We start from the raw sequence: 25,925 nt of genomic DNA on the forward strand, positions 1-25,925 counted from the left end.
TCTTCAAATTAGGTTATCGATTTTTAACGAAAAAGATTATAAATATAAAAACTTAAAATTTTATTTTTGAAAAGTGCTTTGCTTTTTGTGACAATAACTATTGCAGTTTTATTTTTGAAAAGTGCTTTGCTTATTGTGACAATAACTATTGCAGGGGTAAAAAAAACTAAGACAGAATTTTCTACAAAAATCAAAATGATAAGCAGAAGGTTAAAATAATCTCTCATTAACCCGCCTCTGCAAATATTATTATATATTATTATTGTATTGTATTATTGCTTCGCCCCTAGCCTCTAGGGGGCTGTGCCCCAAGAGGTTTGATCAAACCAATTTTTCTTATTTTAGATTTAAAAGAAAAATTTTTAAATAAAATTTCTTTGGAGGGGGAAATTTTTTTTTATTGGGGGGGGGTAGTCGATCCTACTATTTTAATTTTAGTTTTAAAAAGAAAGAAAAATTTTTTTGGGGGGGGTGTTTGGGGGTGTCCCCTCCCCCCCCCCCCCAAGAAAATACATATAAACCTTCCCGGGACCTATGAGAAGCTACCCTGTAAAGGAGAACCCGATCGGTTCAGCGGTTAGCGAGATCCTTCGCTACAAACAGACAGACAGACAGACAAACAAACAGACAGACAGACAGACAGACAGACAGACAACCAAACAGACAGACAGACAGACAGACAAACAAACATCGTTCTTCTTTGTATTATAGATTATTATTGTATTGTATATGTCCATATCATACTCAAAAAAGCATTTTATTATGTGATATTATAGAATATTAATCCAGTGATTTTCAGAGATAAAAAATGGTTGGATTATGATTCATGTGATAAAGAAGAAAATCTGTAGAGGAATGTCAAATATTTTTACAGTTGTAGGTTCTCTTCAAGTACATCATCATTCTGGAGATTTGTTAAAAAGAAATTCAAATATTTTCAAAGCAAGTTCTTTGAATATTAATTTATTTAATTGTAAATAAAAGACTGAGTAATTAACAGACGTCTCGACAGCCGCCCAATAAAGTATGGCTTGACTGCGTATTTTTCGTGCAGTTGCTAGCGTCTAACTCTACAACTGAGTTTTTCCCGAATTTACGATTGCGGCTTTCGAGTACTGCAAATTTTGTTCCAATAAGTTGAATTTTTAAAAGTCTTCCTCGTCAGCAGCCCATACTAAACAATGACATATACATTTTGTCCAAACAATGTTATATGGCGTGACTTTGTTAACGCGTAGTATCTTAAACGCAAGTGTTTTACACGCATCCGAATTTTAACCGAATAGCCAATAAGTTATGGTTTTTATTAATGAAAGTGAAGGAAACGGATATTGGAAGATTTCTCAATTTTGATGAATTAATATTCAGTTATGTATTCTTGATAAATAATTTGATATTTGTGCGGAATTGAAGATTCACCAAAACAAACCTCGTGTAAATTACCCTTTATCCTTTTCTCATACCCAATTCTAAAGTAGATCTAGCTCTTATTAGTCCCTCCTCATACAAACCTACTCCTCCTCTCCATTACCTTTATGAGATGACCGACAAAAGTAAACAGTAGCCTCCCCTTTTAACACCCTTCTCCCTCGTGTGTCCTTAATCCTTAGTTTCCGTTGACATGCTCAAAACTCTGATTTTGCTCCGGTTAGAATTAGTCTTTACACACGCTTATACGTGAGATGTTATACAGTTATCCTACATAGTGACGAGAATAAAAATAAGGACATTTTTGTCATATTGCTCTTGCAGACGTTAAACGTGTTTCTTTCCGTGTCCAAACTTTTGTAATAGTTTTATATTACAAATAAAAGAATGTAACAAATAACGGGGACAGGTATAACACTTTAAAAATGTTATTTAACTAAATGATCTAAAATTTAGTTACAGTTATAATTGTGTTATTTTATAAATCAACTTCCTTAAATGCCCCCTATTAGGTAATGCCTAATATTCTTTATTTATTATTATAACAGCATGCTATGAATTGAATAGCCGTTACATACCTGTTATCATTATCATTGAAACGTTTTTACCTACTGTTGTATTCTACTTGTATGATTTAGAATTTTTGGATCGTGGAAAGAAAACGAAGGTTTCGCAGTTTTATATTAGTAGATTTTCCCCTATTTCTAGCCTATATAGGGGGCTCAGCCCTTGCGGGGCAATCATTAACATTTACCTAACCTAAAATACTACGGAACCCGCTACTTCGTTTTCTTTCCATGATCCTAATTTGTTATACCTGTCAGGCGAAAATTAAATTGTATTTCCAACTTGTGTGATGTGCGTGTGTGTGTGAGTTAGTATGTGTGTGTGAGTCTACATTATATTTGACTGTTGGCGAAATCTCTAGAATTAAATTTAAGAGAGAGTGAGAGATGCCGAGCAGATTTAGCTGATTTCATGGAAATTCAACATTCACCATGGTTTAATATCTCAGGAATGGTGCAAATATATAAAAAAAAATAAGCACGATATTTTGAATTAGAAGATTAGATTTTTAGCTTATTTGAGTCAGAGATTTATCAAGTCATGCTGATAATTAACTTTACTTTTGAGCCTTGAAAAGCATATTTAAAAGGAAAAGAAAATGAGATATCTGAAGAAAAAAAAGGTTTTTGCTTAATATATATCTTAAAACTTTAACATTTTCCGTACATATTTATGTTAAGACCCCCACCCCAAAAAATTGGAATCCTAAAAGGGCAAGTCATAGTAAAATGGGTGTTGACAAAAAGACAAGTAAGCCTAAACTACATAAGTTTATTTGATGAAGGGGTGTTTTGGTTCTGCTTTTACTTAAAATAAAAGAATTTTTTTGTCCAAAAAATTAATATTTACACCATTTTCCTTCAACCCAGGATCTAGAAGATTTATAATTTTGTGGTTCTCATCCTTCTAACAATATTAGAGCATTCTACTAAAACAAATTCAGGAAAATGTCGAGGTAATATTTGATTTAATCATTTCTGCTGTGCCTTCGAACTGAATTAGTGCATTCTAAGTACAACTCTTAAAGATCAAAGTTAATTAAATAATCTTATTTAGGAATATGATGGAGATTAAATAAGCCTTCAAATAACCTCAAACACAAATATAAAAGTTGTAATCTTTTTCATAGGAGTGTCAAGCCGCCGAATTTTCTGGTCGGGTTTGGATTCTTACAAAAAGCGGATTAATCCACGGATTGTTGATTATTGTTTTTTTTTGCGGATTGATAATTCAGGGTCCAAAAAATGGGCGGATTGCTGATTTTTGGATTCGGATTGACACACTACTTTTTTATACACATCTTAAAATATGGAAATCGTATGCAAAATAGAAAAGATTTTAGTCTTTAATGTTATCCAATTATTAAAGTAGTAAGGATTTATGTCTGTAGTTTAAGATTTCGATAACTGCTGTACCGAATAATTTTTCCATTTATGGAAAGCTTCACATGTGTCCCATGGTGGTTTTAGTCCTTTATTTCCAGATTTAAGTCTTAAGATGGTTCTTGGGTATTTTTGCTCGTTCCAAATAACATTTCTATTCTTTATTTTCTAATATAAATTATTTAGTTCTGGAAGCGGAGGTATCCTGGACGGCAAGATTCCAGTGTTTGTGTTCCCGGTCCAGATAGATTTTTACCTGGAGGATCAGACAACCCACAAGCGTGTAGTCACCATTTATAATCCTTATGAGTTTGATGTTACATTTAAGGTAAATTACATGAGACGTGTAGTCGTCATAAATATTTTTTTGAGGGGAGGGGGTGGGGGTAAGTACAAAATTTCATAAGTAAAATATTTCAACATATCCTTAAATTTTTTTGTATCGCTGGTTTTTTAATTTTCAACGATAAAGAAAATGATTAAAATAGGATTGGCCCCTTTCTTTTTAATTCATGCCAACAAAAAAGGAATTAATAGGGGGACGTAACTGAAGCTTTTTTGATGCTGGGGGGGGGGGGGGTTTCTCCGGAACCACTTGATGAACCGTGCAAATTTTTTGGACTTAAGCTTTTAGGGGTATGAACATCTTTTGGTTTCAAAGTCAACCCCCTACCCCCACCCCATAGCCCCCCGGGGCTCAAACCCCCCCCCTAAAAATGAACCTAACCTTAATTTTCTCAGAAACCATTTGACCAATAGGGATGATTTCTTAAACTTAAGCTTTTATGGTTATAAACTAACTTCTAGATTAGAAGTCACCCCCCTGCCGCCAACCCCTAGCCCTCCGGGGCTCCAAAAACCCCTAAAAATGAACCTAACTTTAATTTTCTCAGAAACCATTTGACCAATAGGGATGATTTCTTAAACTTAAGCTTTTATGGTTATAAACTAACTTCTAGATTATAAGTCACCCCCCTGCCGCCAACCCTAGCCCCCCGGGGCTCCAAAAAATCCTAAAAATGAACCTAACCTTAATTTTCTCAAAAACCATTTGACCAATAGGGATGATTTAATAATGCGGTTCCTGAGAAAACTGAGATTAGGTTATTTCTCTGAAAGCATGTTTAAAAATAAATTACTGGAAATTTAAGCTAAAGTATACCATTTGACCAATAGGGATGATTTCTTAAACTTGAGCTTTTATGATTATAAACTAACTTCTAGATTATAAGTCACCACCCTGTCGCAAACCCCTAGCCCTCCGGGGATCAAAAAAATCCTAAAAATGAACCTAACCTTAATTTTCTCTGAAACCATTTGACCAATAGGGATGATTTCTTAAACTTAAGCTTTTATGGTTATAAACTAACTTCTAGATTAGAAGTCACCCCCCTGCCGCCAACCCCTAGCCCTCTGGGGCTCCAAAAAACCCTAAAAATGAACCTAACTTTAATTTTCTTAGAAACCATTTGACCAAAAGGGATGATTTCTTAAACTTAAGCTTTTATGGTTATAAACTAACTTCTAGATTATAAGTCACCCCCCTGCCGCCAACCCTAGCCCCCCGGGGCTCCAAAAAATCCTAAAAATGAACCTAACCTTAATTTTCTCAAAAACCATTTGACCAATAGGGATGATTTAATAATGCGGTTCCTGAGAAAACTGAGATTAGGTTATTTCTCTGAAAGCATGTTTAAAAATAAATTACTGGAAATTTAAGCTAAAGTATACCATTTGACCAATAGGGATGATTTCTTAAACTTGAGCTTTTATGATTATAAACTAACTTCTAGATTATAAGTCACCACCCTGTCGCAAACCCCTAGCCCTCCGGGGATCAAAAAAATCCTAAAAATGAACCTAACCTTAATTTTCTCTGAAACCATTTGACCAATAGGGATGATTTCTTAAACTTAAGCTTTTATGGTTATAAACTAACTTCTAGATTAGAAGTCACCCCCCTGCCGCCAACCCCTAGCCCTCTGGGGCTCCAAAAAACCCTAAAAATGAACCTAACTTTAATTTTCTTAGAAACCATTTGACCAAAAGGGATGATTTCTTAAACTTAAGCTTTTATGGTTATAAACTAACTCCTAGATTATAAGTCACCCCATGCCGCCAACCCCTAGGCCTCCGGGGCTCCAAAAAAACCTAAAAATGAACCTAACTTTTATTTTCTCAGAAACCATTTGACCAATAGGGATGATTTAATAATGCGGTTCCTGAGAAAACTGAGATTAGGTTATTTTTCTGAAAGCATGTTTAAAAATAAATTACTGGAAATTTAAGCTAAAGTATATTTTTTAGGGGGTATTTGAGCCCAGGGGGGCTATGGGGTGGGTGACTTCTAAAATAAAATTTAGTTTATAACCAGATATCTGCCAAACAAAAAAGTAGTTTATACACATAAAAAAAACATCTCTATTGATCAAATGGTTTTTGAGAAAATTACAGTTAGGTTCATTTTTAGGGTTTTTTTTAAGCCCAGGAGGGCTAGGGGTTGGCGGCAGGAGTGGGAAGACTTCTAAACTAAAAGTTAATTTATAAGCATAAAAGCTTAAGTTTAAGAATCTATTGATCAATGGTTTCTGAGAAAATTAAGGTTAGGTTCATTTTTAGGGTTTTTGAGCCCCGGAGGGCTAGGGGTTGGCGGCAGGGGGTTGACTTCTAAACTAGAAGTTAGTTTATTAGCATTTTAGCTTAAGTTTAAGCAATCATCTCTATTGATCAAATGGTTTCTGAGAAAATTAAGGTTAGGTGTATTTTGTTTTTTTTTGGAGTCCTGGAGGGCCAGGGGTGGGCGGCAGGAGTGACTTCTAAACAATAAGTTAGTTTATAAGCATAAAAGCTTAAGTTTAAGAAATCATCTCTATTGGTCAAATGGTTTCTGAGAAAATAAAAGTTAGGTTCATTTTTATGGGTTTTTTTTGATCCCCGGGTGGCCTAGGGGTTAGCGGCAGGGGGGTAACTTCTATACCAAAAGCTATTTTATAACCATAAAGGCTTAAGTTTAAGAAATCATCTCTATTGGTCTAATGGTTTCTGAGAAAATTAAGGTTAGGTTCATTTTTAGGGTTTTTTTATCCCCGGAGGACTATTGGTTAGCGGCAGGGGGGTGACTTCTATACCAAAAGCTAGTTTATAACCATAAAGGCTTAAGTTTAAGAAATCATCTCTATTGGTCTAATGGTTTCTGAGAAAATTAAGGTTAGGTTCATTTTTAGGGTTTTTGAAGCCCTGGAGGGCTAGGGGTTGGCAGCATGGGGGTAACTTCTAAACAATAAAAGTCCTAGAAATCTGACGTATTGATCATATGGTTTTTTTTTAGCCCCGGAGGGCTATGGGTTTGCGGCAGGGGGGTGACTTCTAAACTACAGTTAGTTTATAAGCATAAAAGTTTAAGTTTAAGAAATCATCCCTATTGGTCAAATGGTTTCTGAGAAAATTAAGGTTAGGTACATTTTTAGGGTTTTTGAGCCCCGGAGGGCTAGGGGTTGGCGGCAGGGGGGTGACTTATAATCAAGGAGTTAGTTTATAACCTTAAAAGCTTAAGTTTAAGAAATCATCCCTATTGGTCAAATGGTTTCTGAGAAAATTAAGGTTAGGTTTATTTTTAGGGGTTTTTTTGGAGCTCCGGAGGGCTAGGGGTTGGCGGAAGGGGGGTGAATTTTAAATCAAAATTTATTTTATAACCATAAAAGCTTAAGTTTAAGAAATCATCTCTATTGGTCGAATGGTTTCTGAGAAAATTAAAGTTGGTTCATTTTAAGGGTTTTTTGGAGCCCCGGAGGGCTAGGGGTTGGAGGCAGAGGTGTGACTTGTAATCTAGGAGTTAGTTTATAATCATAAAAGCTTAAGTTTAAGAAATCATCCCTATTGTTCAAATGGCTTCTGAGAAAATTAAGGTTAGGTTCATTTTTAGGATTTTGAAACCATAAGATGTTAATACCCCTAAAAGCTTAAGTCCAACAAATTTGCACGGTTCATCAAGTGGTTCCGGAGAAACCCCCCCCCCCCCAGCATCAAAAAAGCTTCAGTTACGTCCCCCTTTTACCTAATCTTTTATTTTCCCATCCGTGGATAACCGCCTATTATACCATAAACAAGGCATTTCTTTGTATTCATAATATTGATCTAAAAGTATATTGACCTAAAAAAAATAGATCCTAAACTCTGAAATATTAATAAATATTTTAAAGAGAATATGATGCATTTTTATGGAGTCTGAAGAATAATAAAACAAGGATGACAACATCCATAAGTAGCGAAGCACAAAAAATAAAATCATAAATGGTAATACATACAAGTAGATTTAAAGTGTATTTATTAATTGATTTATTGGAATGAAACCCTGTTTTAATTTGTATAATGATAACAATCAAAGTAAATAACATAAAAGATGCCCATAACAATGGGAAAAATTATTTTGATACCGATATCCCTAAAAAGTTTTAAAATTGGACCAAAAACACCAAAGATATGATGAAATATGTAAAACATATAAAAATAGCAAAAACCTGCTAAAAAGCAGTCTGACCGCCATGCTTGTTTTCTTAAAACGACAGGAAATTTAATTTTTAAATCCTTAACTTAAAAAAATTTGGAAAATTGGACTATATACATCAAAGATATGGAAAAATTTTAAAATAGCCAAAAACCTGCAAAAAGGAAGCCTGACCCTCATGGTTGTTTTCTTTAAACAACAGGAAATTTAATTTTGATATGTATAACTGAAAAAATTTTGGAAATCGTACCATAAACACCAAAGATATGGAGAAAAATGTGAAAAATAAAAAAAATAGCCTAAAACCTGCTGAAAGACAGTCTGACCGTCATAGTTGTTTTCTTAAAAGGACAGGAAATTTAATTTTGATATCTATAACTAAAAAAATTTTGGAAATCGGACCATAAACACCAAAGATATGGAGAAAAATGTGAAAATAAAAATAGCCTAAAACCTGCTCAAAGGCAGTCCGACCATCATAGTTGGTTTCTTTAAAGGACTGAAAATTTAATTTAGATATCTATAACTGAAAAAATTTTGAAAATCGCATCATAAACACAGAAGATATTGAGAAAAATGTGAAAAATACAAAAATAGCCTAAAACCTGCTAAAAAGCGGTCCTACCGCCATCGCTGTTTTATACTTAATTGTGCTCCTTATTGATGGGAATGTTGTCAAAAAATTTCAGCATTCTTTCTTTTATAGGAGCTGAGTAAATCCCATTTCCCCCATAGCGTTACGGACTGACAGACGGACTGACGGACTGACGGACGGACTGACGGACGGACGGACAAAGTGAATTATAGAGTAGCTTCGCTACTAAAAATTAGTACACGACAAATCTTAGAAACACAATATGAGAAAAATCTTCAAAAATAGATTTCATAAGTCAATTATCACAATATCATATTTTAATTTGATGTACAAAATATTTTATATTGTGTGGGATTTGAAACGATTCTCTAATTAATGGATAAACCCCTATCAGGAAGATAGATAAATATTACGAAAAACAGAATTTAACGTATTAGATGTTTTTAGTAGCGAAGCTACTCTATAATTCACTTTGTCCGTCCGTCAGTCAGTCCGTCAGTCAGTCCGTCAGTCCGTAACGCTATGGGGGAAATGGGATTTACTCAGCTCCTATAAAAGATAGAATGCTGAAATTTTTTGACAACATTCCCATCATTAAGGAGCACAATTGACTATAAAACATCATTGGCGTTCGGACCGATTTTTAGCAGGTTTTAGGCTATTTTTATATTTTTCACATTTTTCTCCATATCTTCAGTGTTTATGGTCCGATTTTCAAAAATTTTTCAGTTACAGATATCAAAATTAAATTTCCCCTCGTTTATAGGAACAACCATGAAAGCCAGACTGCCTTTTAAGCAGGTTTTAGGCTATTTTTATATTTTTCACATTTTTCTCCATATCTTCAGTGTTTATGGTCCGATTTTCAAAATTTTTTTCAGCTATAGATATCAAAATTAAATTTCCCGTCTTATAAAGAAAACAATCATGACGGCCAGACTGCCTTTTTAGCAGGTTTTAGGCTATTTTTTTATATATTTAACATTTTTCTCCATATCTTCAGTGTTTATAGTCTGATTTTCAAAATTTTCAGTTATAGATATCAAAATTAAATTTCCCGTCTTTTAAACAAAATAACCATGACGGCCAGACTGCCTTTTTGGCAGGTTTTAGGCTATTTTTATATTTTTTTTACATTTTTCTCCATATCTTAAGTGTATATGTTCCGATTTTCCAATTTTTTTAAGTTAAGGATTTAAAAATTAAATTTTTTGTCGTTTTAATAAAACAACAATGACGGCCAGACTCCCTTTTATCAGGTTTTTGGCTATTTTTATATGTTTTACATATTTCCCCATATCTTTGTTTATTTTGATGCAATTTTCAAACTGTTATGGGATATCAGTATCAAAATAATTTTTCCTATTGTTATGAGCATCTTTAATATAATATACTTTGACCATCGTCATCATTCAAAATAAAACAAGGTTTCATGTTTATTTTATCCATTAAATCTATTCTTGATTTTAGTAAAAACCTTTTAAATCTACCTGTACGTATTACCATCGACGATTTTTTGTGCTTCGCTACTTATGGATGTTGTCATCCTTGTTTCGTAGATTATTGGAGGAATATATGGGGCAATTTTTTTTTCTAACCCCTATGAATAATACCATAAAGCTAAATTGTATTTTTTTCATATCTTATATATTTGTATTTATCATACATACTATTATGTACTGGGATCTTAGGGGAAAAGACAATGGACGAAATGTTTATGTACATGTTTAACAAAATTAATGTTCGTTTCTGCAGACTAACATTTAATTTGTTAATAAAAGTTTGCACACTCTTAGTTTGGAACCAAATTATCAAAATTCAATCTTAATGCAGTTCAAAACTTTGGGTACCATTTTATTTTACAGTCCAATGTTCATTCTCTCCCGCATAGCTTGTTAATGTTAATTAATTCCTATCTAATAAACCTTTTCTAGGTTTGGCTTTTCTACCAGCAATTATTTTTATGCATAAGTATCCGGTATCTGAAACTTTTTGTCTTGTTATACTTCAAATTATTTTATTTGATAGGTAAGCGTGGGTGTTTTAATTTACTTTATTATTCTATATCAGAGGAAGGGAGGGAAGGGATATTGGGCTGTTCATTACAGTTGTCCACAAAGTTTTATATTAACGTTTTCTTATTCGTCGGCTAACAACTTTGGGGATTAAAATGAGTTTTGAATGGTTGGTTCACTAAGTGGATGGTCAAAACATTTCAACCACTAATTGTAATCTAGGGAAGGGGTTATTTTGTATATCATCGCTGGCGATTGGCAGGCATACATTTATTGGGAATTGTTTTATCCCTTTAGATCTCTGATTTATACATTTTATTATGTTTGGAAAATAACAATCTTTTTTCCCTTGTGAGGTAGGGTAGGAGGTGGATATGGGGAATTCTCTGAATTTTTATATTAATCTATAATAACATGTTTTGATGATGCTATCCTGATCTAATTATTTCTCTTAAAGAATAGGTACACTTTTAATGCTATTAATATATTTAATGACACTTCAAGCTTAAATTTTAAAAATTAATTGTGAATTTCAAATTAATTCTTTCAAAAACAAAGTTTATTATAAAAAGAAATTATAAGTTAAGTAAAAATCACGAAGCCATTCCGCCTACTTATGGGGTGGGTAAATTCTTTCCAGGGGCGATTACACTTCGTGGGGTGGAGCCTGGAGGTACCTTTCCACTAAATAGTTTTAAACATTATAATAATCTTTACTGTAAATGTGAACTACATCGGTCTAATGGTTAATGCGATCCTAAGCTACAGTCAGGCACACAGACAGACGTCCTGTTACTATCATTCATATTTTTAAGTTATCTACATTTTGCCATCTTAATATTAAATTAATTTTTTTTGTAGGTCCTGTGTAATAATCCCAAGAAATATGCTGTGGTAGAGCCAGAGGGAAAAATTTGTGGACAAAAATGTGTTGATATAGTCATTAGGTAGGAAACAATATATTTTCTTATAGCAATTCTACTCAATTTATATTTATTGTCTAATTGGTGGAACGTCCTACCAAGGACTTTCAAGTGAGAGTGGGTATTATGAGCAGGGTTGGCAGACAAAAAACCACCCCACAACCAGGGTTCCGGAGCCGGAGCCGGGAGCAGCAACATTTTTGGTGGAGCCGTATTTTTCGTTAAACCTCTCGTTTCTCGTTTTTGCTCTCTAACCCACCTTAAAAAACCAAAGGGGTTTTGGGTTTTTTGGGTTTTTTAAAAAGAAGCAAAAATTGTTTAAAAAATAGGTTTATTTTTCATTATTTATATAAAAAGATATATTTTCATTGACCCCTTGCATGTATTTAACAAAGAAATAGACTCATTACTCACACTGACATTACTCAATAGCATCCAAATCTACATCTAGAAGTTCATTGTCAATATCATCAACTTTTAGGATCTTTAGATTTTGCATTTTTCTGTTTGTCCTGTAAATGGAAGCCAATTTTCCAGCTTTCGTTGTCCTAGCCTGTTTCTAAATAATAAAAGAATGGACCTAATTGGTTTCATGACACGGTAGTTTACTTTGTATTTTTATAGTAGCTATTAATAGGTTATTTTAGGTTAGGTTAGTTAAGGGGTAATGATTGCCCCGCATGGGTTAATAAGAGAAAAGCTACTGTGAAAATACTATGAAACTCGCAGCGCCATAGAAAGAATCGTCTATTATATATTACTAGCGGCTTCGCCCCAAGAGGTAATTTGAAGAAAAAAAATATGTACAAGATGCAACAAAAAAAATTTAGGGGGATTTTTCTGTTATTTTGGGGGGGTCGTGGGTGTCCCACCCCCAAGAAAATAGCTTAAAACCACCACAGGACCAGTATATATATTCCCTGAAAAGTAGAATCCAATAGGTTCAGTGGTTACCGAGATCTTAAGTGATTGACCGACGGACGGACAGACATCAAGCTACTTTTATTATAGATATAATTATATATCATATATTATTCAAGCTTTTACAGTAAAAAAAAAACTATATAAAAAAAACCCGGGTAAAACCCCTAACACCCACGACCACGAGGCTTTTTTTTTAAAAAAAACGGGTTTTGCACAACACTGATTATGAGTATCCCCCCCACCCATTCATTTTAATTAATGTATTAGATTCCACGGCCTCATTTTCTTACAAAGAGGGTCATTTTTTGCTTAATTCCGTAAAGCTATTTGTTGGCCAATCTCATACATATGCGAGAAAAGGAACCTCTTTGGAAACGTGGCTCATATTTATAATTATGTATTATTAGACATGTAGCTGTTTCTTTACAAACTGTGGACACTACAGACAAATTCAGAATATCTCTATTTGAAGAAGGAACAAACGATGTAAGTAATTTCCAATTTTTAATAACAATCGTATATCGAGTCTTGAACATATTTTTAAAAAATAAAAATGCTGTTATTAGTTAGATACAAAGGGGGTAGGTAATTTTTTGGCGTATTTTCCGTAAAGTTGGGTGGAACCGAATAGTCAAATGCTCTTATTTAGAACAGTTTGACTTAATAAGAGCCTTTGACTAAACGGTCGCACTTTGCGGAAAAAACGCAGAAAAAATAACCCTCTTTATTTTACTTAAACCCATATAAAAATTACCTTAATTTTTTTCTTTTGCGTATTTTTTTTGCTGAATTTTTTAAAGTTTGTTTGTACGCTTTGATACCTTATATTTCACCAAAAATATTTGAGAATTAAGTACATAACATAGGTAGTTGATAAATGTTGACAAGGATGACAACAAATCATAGATTGACTAACGGACTAATGAACTATACAGGAAATGTTCAGTGGTCATAAAAAAGAGAGTAATAAAAGAAATATGATAGAAATGCATAAGAATATAAGATAGAAAAATGATACGAAATCACGAAACTTTCATGAAATTGTAGTTATATCTTTTGTTGCATGACCGACAGAAAAAAAATAAGTTGTATACTTGGTACGTCACATAAAGTCATAACTTTTTATTAAATAGCTGCGGAGAAATTCTCCTAACGGATTTGCAGAAAGGATTCACTGACAGACGGGCAGACAAAGGGAATTATAGAGTTTGCCACTTAATAGATTTAATATAAACATTTTATTTATTAAATGAATTTTTTTTAAAGTATTACCTATCAATGGAGAGTGAATGATAATTATAAACTATCGCGCACTATTTTTATTTATTTTTAGTCAAACATCTTAAAAGACCTATTTTATTATCATAAGAAAAGAGATAATTAATAACAATAGGTGTTATTCCTTGAAAGGCATTAATAATACCTACGCATTACTTAAAAAGGATCGGTAACAAAAAATTTAAACGCATTGAAAGGTAAAAAAAGATTTTATTACTGCGACTTAAGTTTATTTTTAAAAGGATAAGAATGAGAATTTTCCATTAAATTATGCAGCGTCTGCAGCTTGTTAACAAAAAAGCAAATACTTAAAATTCATATAGCGTATTTTCATATTATTGATCACGCTGGATTTGGTATTTTAAATATACTGTCAATTTTTGATCACATGGCAAAATTTTGAATTTCTTTTTCCTCTTCTGGGACGAAGAAGGTAGAAGTAATAATTTTAGAACATAACATTTTGATATGATAAATATTTTTGTAGTTGCTTGGAAAGAAAGACATCTTGGCAATACTGCACGCCGGGAACCCTGACCCCCAGTCCAACAGTCTCGGAGACAAGCAGAGGAAAGCGTTGGGTGGTGTGTTTCCTAGTCTTGGGGGTGGCAGTGGTCAACAGGATGCTAATGGACAATCACATAATAGAGGTAGGACTAACTTTTTGTTGGGTGTTTTATAAATAAAAATATTTAAACACGTAAACAAAAGGAACATTTATGAACATGTTGATAAAACTCTGAAACTAACAAAATTGAACTTTTCAAGTTTTCAACATAGTCTAATACGACTTTTAAGTTTCAAAATTAGATTTCCATCTCCATTAGATTAAATCAGCTGTAACCAACAACTGAATTATTTTTTAAAATATTTGGTACAGAGGTAAAGTTTCAGCTGATTTTTTCATGATTGTTGGGGCAATGCTTCGTAGTAAAGACGAACTATCTGCCTCGAAAATAATATTTTAGATGTATTTCGCTTGTTGGCTATACCTTATTCCTGAGATGGGGTTTTATAAAAAAATGCCGCGTTTTTTCGACATTTTTAGTAGCGAAGCTACTCTATAATTCACAATGTCCGCCCGTCCGTCCGTCTGAGACAGAATAGGGGAAACGTGATTTTCTCGGCTCCTATTAAAGATAGACAGCTGAAATTTTATGACAACATTCCCATTATTAAGGAGCACAATTAACTCTAAAACATCAAGGGCGGTCGGACCGCTTTTTGGCAGGTTTTAGGCTATTTTTGTATTTTTCACATTTTTATCCATATCTTCAGTGTTTATGGTCCGATTTTAAAAAATTTTTCAGTTATTGATATCAAAATTAAATTTCCTGTCGTTTACAGTAAACAATCATGACGGCCAAACTGCCATTTTGCAGGTTTTAGGCTATTTTTTGTATTTTTCACATTTCCACCATGTCTTCAGTGTTTATGGTCCAATTTTCAAAATTTTTTCAGTTATAGATAGGTATAAGAATTAAATTCACCGTCGTTTAAAGAAAACAACCATGACGGCCAGACTGCCTGTTTGCAGGTTTTAGGCTATTTTTGTATTTTTTCACATTATTCTACATATCTTCAGTGTTTATTGTCCAATTTTCAAAAATTTTTCAGTTCTAGATATCAAAATTAAATTTCCCGTCGTTTAAAGAAAACAACCATGGCGGTCAGACTGCCTTTTATCAGGTTTTTGGCTATTTTTATATGTTTTACACATTTTCCCATATATTTGGTGTTTTTGGTCCAATTTTCAAACTTTTTTGGGATATCAGTATCAAAATAATTTTTCCCATTGTTATGAGAATCTTTTATGTAATCTACTTTGACTGTCGTCATCATTAAAAATAAAACAAGGTTTCGTGTTTATTTTCTCCAATAAATCTATTCTTGTTTTTAATCAATACACTTTAAATCTACTTTTACTTATTTCCATCCACGTTTTTTTGTGCTTCGCTACTTATGGATGTTGTCATCCTTGTTTATATATTGATTGATTAAACGAAAACGATAGGATTTCAACAGATTATACAACTTAAGAATTCAAAATTTTAAAATTATTATTTTAGCCATTTGTATAATGTCTAATACAGCTCTAAAAAGATGTATGAATTAATTAATATGCAGCAAAAATGGATTTAAGATAATTTTTCTTTTCTTTTATGAAGACTGTACCAACAAAAGCGAAATGGATTTAAGATAATTTTTCTTTTCTTTTATGAAGGCTGTACCAACAAAAGCGAAATAATTAAATAAATAGTTGTATACTCTGTTTAGATTTCGCGAATGCCGCGCTTGTTCTACATGTCGAAAAGACGCGGCATTTTTTGTAAAACCCCATCTCTGACATTATACATTTGGACTTTTCTCTGTCCCTTATTCAGTTCTCTCTTTTTAAAAGCGAAGCTTTTCTATAATAAGGGTCGGTCCGTCCGTACGTCCGTCCGTCACGGATAGCTTTTTTCGTTAATTTAGGCATGTTATATTTGTCCTATCGATTTCAAATATTGCATGATGATTCCTTTAGTAGTTAGGTACGATGTAGAAAGCGTAGCAACTCTATAATCATTACCAAAATGTCCGTACGTCCATTTTTTACTTTTTTAACAACAATTTTTTATGTGATCTAATCATCTGATTGATCTGATTTTTGATATAGTGATTCCTGGGACAACAAAGTATAATGTTTTAAGCGAAGCAACTCTATAATAAAGTCCTAAAAATGTAAGTATGTCCACAAACATTATTCTGTATAAAGCAGTTTTTCAACAAAGGGGGGGGGGAAAATGTGGTGACTCGTGCCACGACATACCAGCAATTTTATTTTGGGTGCTACTCCCTTAGTTTTAGAGATAATTGGGTGAAATCTTTTGGACTGGGTCACTAATTACCCCAACTAGAGGTATCTTTCAAAAAAAACGGCGGTGGGTCCGCCGCTCCCGCCGTTCGCCGCCATTTTCCGCCGCCGCCAAAAAAAATTTTTTATTGCATTTCTCGCCGAATTAGGCAATTTGGAATCATTTGAGACCATGTTATTTTTTTCAAAAATTTTTCCCCTTATAACCAACCCTGCGGGGGGACTTAGTCATTTTTTTCAAATTCTCGTTTATCAAGGTATATCTTAAATTCAGTGCCTCTCCTAAGCTTTTAAAGATATTGAGACAAAACCTTTTGAGGTAGATCAGTAAAAAATATTTGAATAAAAAAATGGTGGCGGTACCGCCGCTCCCGCCGTCCACCGCCATTTTCCGCCGCCGCCGCCAAAATTTTTTTTATTGCATTTCTCGCCGAATTAGGCAATTTGGAATCAGTTGAGACCATATTATTTTTTTCAAAAATTTTTCCCTGTGGGCGGCGGAAAATGGCAGTGGATGGCGGGAGCGGTGGTACCGCCGCCATTTTTTATTCAAATATTTTTTTGCTGATCTACCTCAAAAGATTTTGTTTCAATATCTGTAAAAGCACAGGAGAAGCACTGAATTTAAGATATACCTTATTAAACGAGAATTTGAAAAAAATGACTTAGTCCCCCTGCAGGGTTGGTTATAAGGGGAAAAATTTTTGAAAAAAATAACATGGTCTCAAATGATTCTAAATTGCCTAATTCGGCGAGAAATGCAATAAAAATTTTTTTTTGGCGGCGGCGGAAAATGGCGGCGAACGGCGGGAGCGGCGGACCCGCCGCCGTTTTTTTTGAAAGATACCTCTAGTTGGGGTAATTAGTGACCCAGCCCAAAAGATTGAAAAAAATAACATGGTCTCAAATGATTCCAAATTGCCTAATTCGGCGAGAAATGCAATAAAAAAATTTTTGGCGGCGGCGGCGGAAAATGGCGGTGGACGGCGGGAGCGGCGGTACCGCCACCATTTTTTTATTCAAATATTTTTTACTGATCTACCTCAAAAGGTTTTGTCTCAATATCTTTAAAAGCTTAGGAGAGGCACTGAATTTAAGATATACCTTGATAAACGAGAATTTGAAAAAAATGACTTAGTCCCCCCGCAGGGTTGGTTATAATGGGAAAAATTTTTGAAAAAAATAACATGGTCTCAAATGATTCCAAATTGCCTAATTCGGCGAGAAATGCAATAAAAAAAAAAAATTTGGCGGCGGCGGAAAATGGCGGCGAACGGCGGGAGCGGCGGACCCGCCGCCGTTTTTTTTGAAAGATACCTCTAGTTGGGGTAATTAGTGACCCAGCCCAAAAGATTTCACCCAATTATCTCTAAAACTAAGGGAGTAGCACCCAAAATAAAATTGCTGGTATGTCGTGGCACGAGTCACCACATTTTCCCCCCCCCCCTTTACTTACAATTTTGCTTCGACCCTTATACATTTATATTCTGATTATTCAGTTCTGACACTATATAGGTGTTAATGTCCGTTTGTCATACCGTTTGAGTGCTTCGCTTTTATGGATGTTGTCATCCTTGTTAATTTTGGTCTTAGCTAACTTGTTTACGTGTATAATTGATTAACGTGGAATTGCATCTATTTGAATTGACAAAATAATGAATGAACTTATATTAAATCAAGTTCTGTTCTTTAAGATTTAAAGAATAAACCCAAACAAAGGTTAGGCTACCCCAAGGTTTAAGCATCCTGAAATTGAAGATAAGTGCATTTAGTGGGTGGAATCACGTGTGGGTTGAGGATTAAAGTTTATGTAAGATTGAATGAATTAGTGCTCAAACTCAAGTTTTGGAGTAGCTGCACTACATAAAGAACCAGATTAACTGTAACAAAAAAAATATTTTAATGATCGACATTAAGATAGAAAACTGTTCTAAACTAATTTGCATACCTATCAACCACTATTTTAACCATTTTACTTTTCCTTTGTACACTTGAGAACATGTTTCATAACACTTTTCCACAGGGAGCTCAAGATTTAGATAGTAAGGCACAACTGTCTAAATGTGACCTTAACTTTGACACACGAATCCCACTCAAGGAATAGAGAGATGCAAGAGAAATCAGGTACTACTAAAAATTAGATAATAAAAAACAGAAGGAATTTTTAAAAATATGAAATGAGAATAAAAAATGCATTGTTAGATATAGGAAATGTTAATTACATTTTGACGATAAGGTAAGTTTAAAGATTCATTTAAGATTTATTACCCAAGTAAGATTTTTATTAAACATGTTAGGAATAAAGAAAATAAGAGGGTATCTTTTTTCGCGTAATTTCCTAAAGGTGGGTGTGGGGTTGTAGTCAAATGCTCTTATTAAGTCAAACTGTTCTTAATTATGGACCATATATAAGAGCATTTTACTACAACCCATCATCTAACTGTACGGAATAACGCTCTTTTTCTAGCCTTAGTCATTTGCAGAACGGAAATTTCTAAATTATAAATATTATTTTCTACACTCCCATAAGAGATAGGGCTATCTTTTAAAAAGAATTAAGTTCAATCCGAATTTGTAAAATTCTACCATAAGTATTTTATCCTTATAATAAAGTAATAGGATGCGTGTTTGACGTTTGTCTGTTTGTTTGTACCGAAGGATCTCGATAACCGCTGAACCGAACTATTTTTTTTTGGGGGGGGGGGGGGTAAAAGTGGACAAATTTGCAACTAGCTAAAAACATAACTAACACCATCTATCGGCGAAAAAATATTTTTAGCTGATTTTAAAATAGATTGAAAAGAAACAATTTTACGTGTCCCTAGAGGCCTCTAGGGGCGTAGTCGCTAGTGATTTATATGGGAATGGAAGAATTGTAGATTATTTTGACCAAAATGTTTCTATACCTCCCTGATCTTACACATTCCAGAGATCATGGGTTAAAGATTTAATTTCCCAATGGAATTACATTAGACTGTTTGTTGATTTATTCTGCTATTCTTTGATACTGAATGTACCTAGACCCCGTAAATTATGTGGATCTGGTGTCCTGTGATATTAGAATTGCATCCAGGTTTGCCTTATCTGGATGGAGGAAACTTGAACGGGCTGCTGCAAAATGTGTGTGTGTGTTCAAAGTCTATATTTTTGTGTGTGGATGTTAGTGTGTACAAAGTCTATAATTATGGTGCTTATGAGTTTGTTTGTCTGCGTGCTTGCCTCGGTTTATGCACTGATAGGCATTCGATTCTGGAATTAATTTTCATAGCAGAATAGTAAATATGAGCACAGAATATTTTATATTTATTTTACTGAACTTTTTAATATTAAAAAAATCAATTTAGATTTCAACTGGCAAGTACCCTTTTTTTTGTATTTACAACAAATAAGAAGTTGCATTATAGAATAAAAATGCATACCTACCTAGATGTTGAGAATAGTTTTTATTTAACAACAATAGTTTGTTTTCGTTGTTGTAAATAAAGTTAAGGTTATCCGGTACTTTCCGCACAAAAATGCACCCCCTCTCTTATATTTTTATAACTTGAGAATAAGGGGAAATATATTTTATTTGTGTCCTACCACTGCCCTACCCTAACCATGCAGGACTGTTCTATCTAGTATGACCTGAAGTAATGATATTTACATTAAACACGGGAATAGTTATTTCTCGCATCGTATTATAAACGGCTTTCCGCGGATATAGAATGTACAATTATGAGATTAAAACCAGTTTTTTTTAGCCCCGAGGTGCCGAAGGCACCGGCTTAAAAAAAACTGGTTTTAATCTTATGATTGTACGTTTTTATATTCGTAGAAAGCTGGATATAATACGATGCTAGACATAGTTTTTTTCGTATGGATGAGAACCGGTTCCTATCCACCGGATTCGAATGAATACGAGAAAAACTTTTACAATTGGGGGCGGGGTTTTATGTGCTCGACTTGTTACCTCTTAACTTAATCATATGTTCTAAACAAAACTGAAATGAATCAAAGCGAAACTTTGTTTGAAAAGCCTAAATGATCCTTAATATGTCAGCCATAGAATTTGCACGAGAAGAAATGCAAGAAAATGCAAGAAAATGTTTTAACATTTGGTGACCATGGAGGAAATATTAAATGAGTTGCGTTAGGGTAACTCAAAGCAAAAACATTGTATAATTTTGGGCCTTTAAATTGATTAGGAGGTTGTTTAACTACTTATCACTTTTCCTTATGTACTCATGTGTTGGCGAGTAGGATGGAGGACAGTGCAAACTAATTTTGTGCCAAGAAAGACGAATTATTGAAGAAATGGCATGCGAAACCTTTCCATTCAAATGGCTCTATTTTTGTTGGGAAATTACAGAAACTCTTTGGTTAGCTCTGTCCGTTCGAATAATTTCAGTGTAATTTAAACTAGCGGCAACGGGGGCGGAGGGAAGTCGGCCACCCCCCATTTTCAATTTTAGTTTTAAAAAGAAAAAAAATTAAGGGGTACAGACAAACATACCACAGATATCTTGTTACTTTTATATAGAGAATGTAAAATCCTTAGGTAACATTTTGTTCTTAATAAAATAAAAGTAGTTGTTTTCCATATGCAATTTGAGACAAACTTAAAGTTCAAACTATTCCAAGTTCCTAATATCTTTTGAACTGTGCCTTACAGTTTAAGAAATGTAAATTAATAAAAATTCAATATATACCATTTTTTACTATGTTTTAATTAGGTAAGCTTTATAGTTGCACTCACTTCACATTTTGAACTATTTTCTTCAATTTAAAATCTTATTTACAGATAGTTACTTTTGTATCATGTATCTAAATAGTGCATTTTAGATTTAACGACCCCTACATGTAATAATACCTGTAAATTAGCTACGCATCTCGAAATATATTTTATATATTTTCAAGTTACTCTACAAATTGTCTCCTTTCTTTTCTTTCCCAAGTTATAAGATAAAAGTACTTGACACATCTTGTCCACAACCAATACAAAACTCAAGTACCACTGGTATTCATCAACCTTATTTATTGTATGATAACAACTTTTTTCAGAGTGTAGCTTCTCTTAAAAGTCACAATATTTGCACTGTTCAACATAGTTGTTATGTCACTAGATTGTACCTTATTGTAACAAGAATCGCCATGCAAAGTTTAAAATGTATAGAACTATTTAAATGTCCAAATTTACAGTAACAGCTAAACGTTACGAACAGACAGATGCACTGACCAACCTATTATGTAAGAAAATGTAGTCTTTAAAGTAAATAAGTTTAATTAAAATATCACGTTATTTTCGTTAATAATGTGTACTGTCAAACATGTGTTATCACTCATTGGAAAAAGATGATTTAGCAAGCTTTTCAAAAAAAAAAATACATCAATAAAATGTTTAAGTATTAAATAACACTAATTAACTAAATACAGTTTTCGGTTACAGATGATATTACCCTCCTTAGGTTTTTAAGCTTATTTTTGTACGCTAGGGTATAGACTGATTTTAATATCCCCGGAATAAATGTATTTTTAATTGTATATTTATTTCAGAGGGTGGTGCTCTGAATTATATACCTTGCCTGTTTTGTAGCTGTATTTTATGTTTTATCTATTTCAGAGGGTGGTGCTCCGAATTATATACCTTGCCTGTTTTGTAGCTGTACTTTATGTTTTATCTTTATTTCAGAGGGTGGTGCTCCGAATTATATACCTTGCCTGTTTTGTAGCTGTATTTTATGTTTTATCTTTATTTCAGAGGGTGGTGCTCTGAATTATATACCTTGCCTGTTTTGTAGCTGTATTTTATGTTTTATCTTTATTTCAGAGGGTGGTGCTCTGAATTATATACCTTGCCTGTTTTGTAGCTGTATTTTATGTTTTATCTATTTCAGAGGGTGGTGCTCCGAATTATATACCTTGCCTGTTTTGTAGCTGTATTTGATGTTTTATCTTTATTTCAGAGGGTGGTGCTCCGAATTATATACCTTGCCTGTTTTGTAGCTGTATTTTATGTTTTATCTTTATTTCAGAGGGTGATGCTCCGAATTATATACCTTGCCTGTTTTGTAGCTGTATTTTATGTTTTATCTTTATTTCAGAGGGTGGTGCTCCGAATTATATAGCCTGTTTTGTAGCTGTTATTTGCATCCTAGCTTTATTTCTGCCCACACACTGTGAACCTAGCTCATCCACTTCTTTGTTACAGGTATATTTCATATTTTTCATTGACATATCCTTGAATTATTGAAAAGCTGTGAAAAAAACATTCTTTATAATTCTCAGGATGGGAGGAGACATTGGACGTAGTAGTACCTAAAGTTTAATAAAAATGCCTAGATACGAATTCAGATCATGTCATTATTATTGCTGTGTGCATAAGGAAATACCTACTGAATTATATACCAGAAAAACGCTAATTTAGCAACCGATCAATCACTGGAATTTCTTTCCTCGTATTCATTCGAATCCGGTTGATAGGAACCGGTTCTCATCCATACGAAGAAACTATGTCTATCATCGTATTATATCCAGCTTTTTCTACGAATAAAAATGTACAATCATAAGATTAAAACCAGTTTTTTAGCCCGTGCCTTCTATATTCGCGGAAAGCTGTTTATAATACGATGCGAGAAATAACTATTCGATTATGGTTAGTATCCGTTGGATTAGAACCAGTACTCAAGCATACTGTAAAATCATGTATAGCATCGACTCGAGAGAAAATTTATTTCATGCACGAATATTAAAATAAAAATTTAAAGATTAAAACCAGTTTTGTCAACCCGGGCCATCGGCAACTCGTGGCTAACAAAACTGGTTTTAATCTTATAATTTTTCATTTTAATACCTACGGAGATCTGTCTATAATACGATGCGATAAATAACTATTCCTATAACTATGAGATATATTTAAGGATTACCCCTGGCTGCATCTATCACTCCACCAGAAGCTTGTATTTGCCTACGTGCTCGGCCTAGTCACCCTCGCCATCCTAAGAACTTGAAACAGGGCCAACGTGGTGCTTGCCATGCTCGGCATCGGCCTTGGCATGGGATACACCCTGGCCAGTGAACAGTGTTATAAATATTGCAATATCCAACATGAACAGGTCCCCAGTAGGCATGATCTGAATAAGCCTGCTTGGAACATGGAGGACACTTAACAATTAAACTTCAGTGAAAAATCAAATAGATTTTTTTTCATTTTAATGTTATAGATAGACAATAGTTCAGTAATTTTTATTATTTACGATATTTAAATTTTTCAAGGTACCGTTCCATGAATAATATGGTTTACAAAAATTTTAATTTTTATTAAACTACATATTTTAATGCAAGTATTCTCTTTATTCAAGTATTCGTTGTGGAACTCTCCCTTAATATAAATGTAAAAATAATTTCTTTTACCAGAACATACATACATACACAATAAAATTCCACTTGATTCTAATTAAAATATCAAGTCTTAACTAGAACTGATGATATGATAAGTAAGCATTGCATAATATCTATATATGTTACACCAATTAAATGTAACTAAGTCAGCTATATGCCTAGCCATAATACAATCAACATTAGGAATGAAAAAAAAAAAAAAAATATTCAAAATTAAATACTGTTTTTTTAGTTAGATTATAACGAATTGATTCTACCATATAGTTATTATTGAATATAATACAGTTTGTTTATTATTGTTGTTTAAAATGTTATAAACATTTCCAACTAGTCAATTTAATTTTATTCATTTTTATATTTTCCGTCCAGGGATGGCACGATAAAAATCACCCCGTGTTTTTTTTTTTAAATCCCTATGGTTTTTTAACCTAGAAATTCATACATTTATCCAGTTTTCACTTAAATGCCATATGAAAACATTTTAAAGCCCAATTACACAATGCGCTTACAAAGTATACTTACATTCAAAAATTAATGTTTCATTCATTATGCTTAGTAAATTACCATGGCTTCTATATTTTAATGTTTTGTAATTTTCGTAATGCTTCATTATAGCGATTTTAAAACAGAATTAAGTAACACTTGGCCAAATATTTGAATTTCTAGGTACGTCAATTGAAGTGGGTTTTTAAAAACCAATAAATCACAAAAAAAGTGTGTTTTATCAATAAATCCCGGGTGGGTAGTTTTTCCCAACCCTGAACAGTTTTCTACGGACTTATTATAATTGAATTTTTAGAATTATCGGTCAATGAACGTTGCTATTAAATAATCAAAAATAAATATTATTATTCTCAAAAGAAAGCGATTAAAAATATCCTTAAATCTAAAAAAAGAAATAATCTAGTTTAGACTAAAATCATTTGTATATATGTACATTGTCATTGTTTTGATTTTTTGAATTATCATTATCATATATTTTTTAATTTTTATATTGTTCATTAAAAGTATTATAGGTTTTACCCAAAAGGATTCATTTAAATTGATTGGTAAGATGGAGTAAAGTTTGATTTTAGGTCTATTTATTTAAAGGTCTCAATTGCCCTTTTAAGGTACATTAGCATCAAGAAATACTCCAAAAATTGTCTGAATTTGCTTTATATAGGTACCTACCCTAGAAATTATTTTTGCATGTCTTCTACATTTTAAATTCATATTATCATAAAACAATTAAATAGAGCTTAAATGTTGTAACAAAATCAATATATAATTTTAAAATTATGTAGTATTAATACTTGAAAATTATTCAAGCACTATTTTTATGTCATACACAGAAAATGTTAAAATTAATCGCAGAAGATTTAATTTTGACATTTTAAAACTTAATCTGAATGAGTCCCTTTAAAATAAATACATGATAATCGACACAGCTACTGTATAACTAGAATATGTCCGTCCAACGAGTCACAGTTATCCTTGGTCAGTGCAATCACTTGCACACAAGCTAACTAAGTCTAACGTCACGTAAGTATAAACCAAGTAGTTTTCATATTTGCTATTTTCTTCCAAGATATTAAATATTTGTTAATGCTGCGTTGCTTATGGACGTAAATTCATTGTTAATTGAAACTCTCAATATTCCTATCACCCAACCTGATGTTAAATTGTCCGTTCTTTTGTTCATTGTGATACTTTTTTATACTTACATGATTTGTCATCATCCCCAATTGAATATTGTATATTATTTATAAATTTACATTGAAAAATAGCCTTCATAACGAGTAAAATTAGAAAAAATATTATGCAATAATTTTCAATATATATTTTGAGAGAACATATTTGATTGTGAAAAACCTTGTATTCAGCAATTTTAGTCGATTACAGAAATTATTTGATTCTCGCTTAGTGATCGAAATTGGTAAAAAAATATTCAAATAAAATAGAATAAATCTTATTCGTTTCAAAGGCTATTTTGATTTTTTTGGATACTCCATGTAGAAGAAAGCTTTGTAGTTAAAAATAAATAAATGGTAAAATCAGAATATATAAAATAAATCTTCAATTATACAAAA

At 32.9% G+C, this 25,925-nt stretch overlaps 1 protein-coding gene across 2 annotated transcripts; it reads left to right on the forward strand.

Annotated features, from left to right (window-relative positions):
* The first annotated feature begins 2,388 nt into the window (after positions 1–2,388).
* LOC145311862 (motile sperm domain-containing protein 1-like) lies at positions 2,389–25,925 on the forward strand. Of its 2 annotated transcripts, none has more exons than XM_080150871.1 (8): positions 2,389–2,440; positions 2,862–2,950; positions 3,564–3,705; positions 11,353–11,438; positions 12,746–12,824; positions 14,104–14,266; positions 22,557–22,663; positions 23,373–25,925. In XM_080150871.1, exons 2-8 carry the CDS (start codon positions 2,943–2,945, stop codon positions 23,460–23,462), a joined length of 675 nt encoding a protein of 224 aa, XP_080006997.1. In that variant the 5' UTR covers positions 2,389–2,440; positions 2,862–2,942; the 3' UTR covers positions 23,463–25,925. The 2 variants fall into 2 exon arrangements, with proteins under 2 accessions (XP_080006997.1, XP_080006998.1); XM_080150872.1 differs by having other exon boundaries at positions 2,395–2,441; positions 2,870–2,950.

This window comes from Acartia tonsa, chromosome 2, assembly GCF_053477335.1.
Source record: "Acartia tonsa isolate MP-2025a chromosome 2, ASM5347733v1, whole genome shotgun sequence".
Lineage (NCBI taxonomy): Eukaryota > Metazoa > Arthropoda > Copepoda > Calanoida > Acartiidae > Acartia > Acartia tonsa.

What these genes read in the sequence shown, in the direction of transcription:
- LOC145311862 (XM_080150871.1), top strand. An exon ending in AGTTTGATGTTACATTTAAG is followed by an intron (nt 3,706 to 11,352) that starts GTAAATTACATG and finishes TTTTTTTTGTAG; the next exon opens with GTCCTGTGTAATAATCCCAA. An exon ending in CATCCACTTCTTTGTTACAG is followed by an intron (nt 22,664 to 23,372) that starts GTATATTTCATA and finishes GATATATTTAAG; the next exon opens with GATTACCCCTGGCTGCATCT.